Below are 6337 nucleotides of genomic sequence, written 5' to 3'. Positions count from 1 at the left end.
CATCGGGCCTCTAGTATTAAAATAAAATAATAGAAGGTAAACGGGGTGGGGGCGTGTGGTTCTGAGTGAGCATTGCTCAGACTTTGGCTCAACTCGGCTGAGCCAGGCAGGCGCCAGAGGGGAGGGGAAGCAATGTTGCTTCTCTCCAGCCAGCGAACAATCTTACAAAAACGGTCTCTGAGTTGGCTATTCTCTAAACCCACGCCATGGTCTGTAACAGAGTCACACAGTCAAAGGCCTGCAGAAGCCAAAGCCTCCTCTTAATGGGTGACAATGTGACAGCAGTCTGTCTTGAGAACTGGGGTCTCCAGGGCCAGCGTCTTATGCCCTCACCCCGTTCTGGGTGTTAGCTGGGAGGGGCACGGTCTCAGCGCAGTCCCTCTCCCCGCAGGTGGGGACTCAGTTCAAGACCAGCCTGAGCAGCCTTCTGGAGATCCTCATCTCCAAGGAGCCCTCCTACATCCGCTGCATCAAGCCCAACGAGAGGAAGGAGCCCAGTGAGTTGTGAACGGCTCTGAGCCCCGAGCTCGGGAAATGAGGCCGGGAGGGGCCGAGGTGGAGGGCAGTCTAAACCCTCACCGCCACCGCCACAGGCTTGTGCTGTCCTCTGGGCATGAGTTCATTTCATTTGTAATAATAGGAGGTAGCCCAGTGGTCGGCAAACCACGGCTCTTTGGCCCCTTCAGTGTGGCTCTTCCACAAAATACCGACTTCTGCGCATGGGCCACGAAGTTTCAATCGCACTGTACGTGTGCGCCCGCATGTGGTATTTTGCCGACATGGGCCACAGCCCTAGCCAGTTTGGCTCGGACTGAAGGATCCCGGGTTCGATTCTGGTCAAGGGCACGTGCCCGGGTTGTGGCCCTGATCCCCAGGAGGGGGCGTTTTTTTTTAAGGGGCCAAAGAGCCACATGTGGCTCATGGGCCGTGGTTTGCCGACCACAGCCCTAGCCAGTTTGGCTCGGACTGAAGGATCCCGGGTTCGATTCTGGTCAAGGGCACGTGCCCGGTTTGTGGCCTTGATCCCCAGTAGGGGGCCTGCGGGAGGCAGCCGATCAATGATTCTCTCTCCCTTTCTGGAATCAATAAAAAGATTCTATATAATAAAGAGCTAATGCGAATTAGAGACCGAACAGTAGAGTCCCTGACAACCTTCTGGATGAAGCCGGGGCTGCGAGGGCCACGCCGCTTGCATGGATTTCGTGCATCGGGCCTCTAGTATTATACAATGCTGAAGCTTTATGTCCCTGTGGCCATATTGAAACCAGCACAAATGCCCTAGTAGTCATCTGGAGTCTCTCCCCTACTTGGGATGAGGTGGGTTTGCTGGAGTGTTTATTTGATTTTAAAAACAATCTTACAAAACTGTCTCTGAGTTGGCTATACTCTAAACCCCTGCCATGGTCTGTAAGAGAGTCACACAGTCAAAGGCCTGCAGCGGCCGGGCAGGAAGAAGATGAGTGAAGCAGACTGGGCATAAGGCAATAGGGAGTGGAGGGGACTGCGGCAACTGGAGAGGGCACACCCCGTTGAAAAGGGCAGCACGGCTCCCTTCCAGCTGCCGTTGTCTTGCGGGACTCTAGACCTAGAATGGCCAGACCTCATGGGTGTTTTGTTTTTTTTTAAGAGACACCAGAAATCCGGATTTCCTTGTAAAGTTCCCCCATGAAATAACGCTCTTGTTGTCTTTGGGCCTAAGGAAGCACGTGTGTGGCTAGATCCAGCTCCCAGGCCGTCAGCTCGCTGGCTCTCTCCTCTGGTCTCGGTTGGTTGAAATGGAGCCATGGGGTCCTTGACTGTCGCTCCCTCTTCTGTGTTTTCCAAGGCAAGTTTGACGACTTCCTCATCAGGCATCAGATCAAGTACCTGGGGCTGATGGAACACCTGCGGGTGAGGCGGGCCGGCTTTGCGTACCGGCGGAAGTATGAGCACTTCTTGCAAAGGTGAAGTTTGCTTTGTTGACCTGAAGCCAGTCTAGCCAAACTCCTAGAATAGAACCTCATTATCTGTGTGCGGAGGGGGAGGGGGGGGAGAGGGGTGAGGGTGAGTGGGGGGGTATGTTCTAAGACCCCCAGTGGATGCCTGCAACCGCGGATAGTACCGAACCCTATAGATACGTTCTTTCCTAGACATACAACCTCTGATAAAGTTTAGTTTATAAATCAGGCAAAGAGAGTAGCAACAATAATAGAACAATTGGAACAATAGCCATAAGAAAAGTGACGTGAGTCTGGTCTCTCTCGACACATCTTATCGTATTGTACTCACCCTGTGATGCTGTGAGATGCTAAATTGCCTTAAGTGGAGAACTTCCACCTTTTCACTTACATGAAGCCCTCTGTGGCTTCTCTGAATCGCTGTCAACGCTGGTCTTGTGCTTTGGGGCCGTTATTACGTAAAGTACGTGTGACCTGAACACAAGCGCTGCGACACTGTGACGGTGATGTGATGGCTCGGAGGGCTGCTATGTGACGGGCGGGGAGCATATACAGCGTGCAGGCGCTGGGCAAAGGGACGAGTCGTGTCCCTGGTGGGACAGTGCCATGATCACTAATCACACTGTTCAGAATTGCATGCAGTGTGACACTTGTGAACTGCTTGCTTCTGGAATTTTCCATGTAATGTTTGTGGACTGAAGTTGACCGTGGGTAACAAACCGTGGAAAGCGAACCCACGGAGGAGGGGGACTAATGTGGAGAGGTGTGAGTTTCTGATGAGGCGGAGACTCCACCACCATCCCGCAGGGACCGCAGTTTGGCTCCTCCCGGCTGTGAGGCTGTGACGGTGATAAACGCGAATATTTCCAAGAACAGAACGCCAACTCAGTTCACCCGCGTCCCTTCGTTTCACTAAGACCCCAACTTGGGGGAATGGAAGCAGCACAAGGCCAAATGCATAGACCTGCCACCAGGGAGCAGGCATGAGTCGTGCCCCGCTTGGGTCTTGACAGGCGCTGGGTTAGCGCTGTGTGTTGGGCTGATCCCCTCCGCATACTGGGCTGTCGAGAGAAGAGCGTGTAGTGGGAATGCAGGCATAGGAGCCGCACAGAATTGGGGGTGGGGATCCCCATACACATGGAGTCGTAAAATAGGTGGACTTTTGTGTCTAGCTTTTTTCACTTGGCATAATGTTTCCAAGATTCATCCACGTCCTAACGTGGATCATAATTCATTCCTTTTTACGGCTGAATGGTACTTCACTGTGTGGCTAGGCCACCGTGCATGTATCTACTCATCCGCTGACGGACACTTGGGTGGCTCCCACTCTTGGGCTGTGATGACAATGCTGCTAGGGCCATTCATGGGCACGTTTCTGTGTGGACACGTTTTCATTTCTTTGGGCATATGCTTAGGAGTAAGTTAGTGGGTCAGATGATAACTCAGTGTTTGAGGAACTGCCAGACTATTTACCAGGTATTGGGTTTTTTTTGAGGTACCCTCTGCAAAAATCTGAAAAATGGGTGTACACCATTTTTGCTCAGCAGCTATTCATTCACCCTTATCTCCTTCATTTTCCCCCTTTTGGTGAAGTGGCAGGAAGTAGCAGTTACTGCCTGCCCCCCTCCCCGCCCCCTACACACACACACATAACGCTCCCATCTTCCTGCAATTTTTGAACTTCATACATCTCTTTCCTACTTTGTTGCTGTCTGGGGCTTGTTTATTCTTTCCATAAATACCAGGGAGCACCTACCTGCTGGTGCCAGCGCTGTCCGAGGTGCTGGGTGGCTGCAGAGAATCAGGCCCACCCCTGCCGATGGCGCTCACCCTCCCGTGAGAGAGGCTGCCGATAACACATTATCTTCTCATCTGTCTGCTGATGGACATTTGTGTGTCTTACCTTTTGTCTATTCTGAATAATGACGCTATGAACACTGGTATATAAGTTTTTGCGTGGATATGTTTTCCTGTCTCTTGCTTGTACAGGATGGGACAAAAGAAGGCTTACAGTTGTTCACATGGAAAATAATACAATATTTAATAAGTAATAACACAATAATAAACTGTTTCACATACCGACAACTGTAAACCTTTGGCTCCGCCCTGGATACCTAGGAGTGGAATTGAGTTTCTTGAGGTGTCTGATGATGTCATTGTTCTATGAAGACAGGCCCCAAACCACCCACACGATTGAAGTATTCTCTCTCTCTTTTTTTTTGGCCAAGTATATATTGTTGAATTCAAAGCATCTGAATTCAAGCAAGGAATGAGTCTACTACAGCACACGGGATATAGTCGGCTGGCATGCGACCCTGGTGGGAGGATGGTGTAAGGGCAGGGTGTGCCTCTCTCTCCCCAGGTACAAGTCCCTGTGCCCAGACACCTGGCCGCACTGGCGCGGGCCTCCAGCAGAGGGCGTAGAGCGGCTGATCAAGTACATAGGCTACAAACCGGAAGAGTACAAGCTGGGGAGGTGAGAGGCTGGGAAGTCACTGTCAAATGTTTCGGGCATTGATCCACATCCACCTGGAGCCCAGAGATTCATTTTTCAGGAAATGACGTAGACGTATAAGCAGATACCTCCATCCACTGCATTTAAATGCAGCTCTTAAAGCAGAACCCTCTCCTGTGTGTCTCCTCCACGCACAGTGGTGGGTCACTCGGAACAGTCCACGCCTCGGACTCCAGCTGGGCACACAACGATTTCACTCAGTCCTGATACTGTCGACCTGGAGAGAGTGGCAGACCCCACAGGGAACGGCCCAGCCCTATAAGACGGCTCCTTCCCCACAGCAGATGCCTGTCCCATGTCCAGGTTGTCATTTGGGCTTCTGACTGACCGGCTATAAATGGGGGTTCCCACAAGCCCCTCTTGGGGTTTGAATGATTCGTTAGAGCAGGAAAACATTTTACTGCAGGTTAGGATGGTGTGTTAGCTTCCTGGGCTGCATAAAACGTTGGCACAAACTAGCTGGCTTCAACCAAGAGAAATTCATTCTCAGTTCGAGACGCTAGAAGTCCAAACTCCAGGTGTTGGCAGGCTTTTTTGGGGATCCCTCGCTGCTTCCAGCGGCTCCTGACATTCCTTGGCTGTGGCAACATCACTCTAGTCTCCGCCTCTGTCTTCACATGGCCTTCTTCCCTGTGTGTGTGCGTTTTTCTGTCTCTTATAAGGACACGCTTGGATTTAGGGTCCCCCTCCCCCCAATGATCTGACCTTGAGCCTTACCCCTGATTACATCTGCAAAGATCGTATTTTCAAATAAGAATCTTACATTCTGAGGTTCTGAGTGGACCTGATTTTGGGGGGACCACATGCGACCCACTACAGATGGTAGCTGACCAATTAATCATTAAAACACCTTTGTTTCCACTTCTAGAACCAAGATATTCATTCGCTTCCCCAGAACTCTGTTTGCCACGGAAGATGCCTTTGAATTTAGTAAACATCAGTTGGGTATGATTTTTTTTTTCTGTCCTGACTTCCATAGACTGTGAAATGACAAGCTTAGCTTGGGCTCCATCTTCAACGTGGTGTTTGATGGAACGCTAGAAACACTGGCTTTGAGAGGCAGGAACACGATAGTGCCCTGGCCGGGTGGTTCAGCTGATTGGAGTGTTGACCCGGGCACCTAAAGATTGTGGGCTCGATTCCCAGTCAAGGCACATCACTGGGATCTGGTTAATGGGCAGGTGCTGGCTGTGGTGGGGGTGGGGGGGGGGGAGTTTTGAACCAGCTCCCAGGGGATGTGACATTCATGTTTTCAAGGTCCTCAGGGAGCTGGGCCTGTCAATGGGAGGAGGTGGATGGAGAAAGGAGAAGCTACAGGGGGCGGGTGTGTGGTCCCGCAGCCCTGGGGTCACACCCCCTTAGCTGCACGTTTCCCCACCATCTGACCTGCAGGCCCAGTAGTCAGATGTGTTGCTGCCGGTGCAGGGTGGGGACTGAGGGTGGGGGGTGAGAATGGGGGGTGAGGGTGGGCTGTAATGCCCACCATGGAACCAGGCCCTCCTGATGGTGGCTCTGGGCCTTACCCTGGGGGAAGGCAAGAGGAAGGATGAGAAAGCTCCGGACAGCAGGGCTGAGTGTGACTTGCTGACACTTGGCTTCCTCGTCCCCTCCGCACTGAAAGCCCCGAGGGTCACTTCTGACATCCCCTCAAGGTCACAACTACAGCGAGGCACACGTGAAAGTCACTCCACAAACTTCTGTTTTATTTTAAGTGGCGAGGATTCAAGCCACGTACAAAGCCTGCCTGGAAAGAAGAGTGTATGTGAAAAAAAGACAAGCAGGTAAGGGTTACACAGAAACTTTCCCGTTGGCCATGGGCCCAGCGGTTTCTCATCTCCTCCCCCGGCCCGGGCTCCTTTGCGCATCCTCCCCTGCCCGTCCTCAA

The 6337-nt window shown here is 52.1% G+C and overlaps 1 protein-coding gene across 1 annotated transcript in view; it reads left to right on the top strand.

The window, feature by feature from the left end:
- MYO1H (myosin IH) overlaps window positions 1-6337 on the top strand; it is a 58279-nt gene that overhangs the window by 44910 nt on the left and 7032 nt on the right. The window contains 5 exon segments of the mRNA XM_006762021.2: window positions 392-497; window positions 1826-1943; window positions 4300-4413; window positions 5321-5397; window positions 6165-6233. Of these exon segments, the coding sequence (XP_006762084.1) occupies window positions 392-497; window positions 1826-1943; window positions 4300-4413; window positions 5321-5397; window positions 6165-6233 (484 nt within the window).

The sequence above is a fragment of the Myotis davidii genome, unplaced genomic scaffold, assembly GCF_000327345.1.
Source record: "Myotis davidii unplaced genomic scaffold, ASM32734v1 scaffold478, whole genome shotgun sequence".
NCBI classification, from domain to species: Eukaryota; Metazoa; Chordata; class Mammalia; order Chiroptera; family Vespertilionidae; genus Myotis; species Myotis davidii.
Note: the sequence above shows the minus strand (reverse complement) of the source record. Positions and strands in the feature narration are given on the sequence as shown.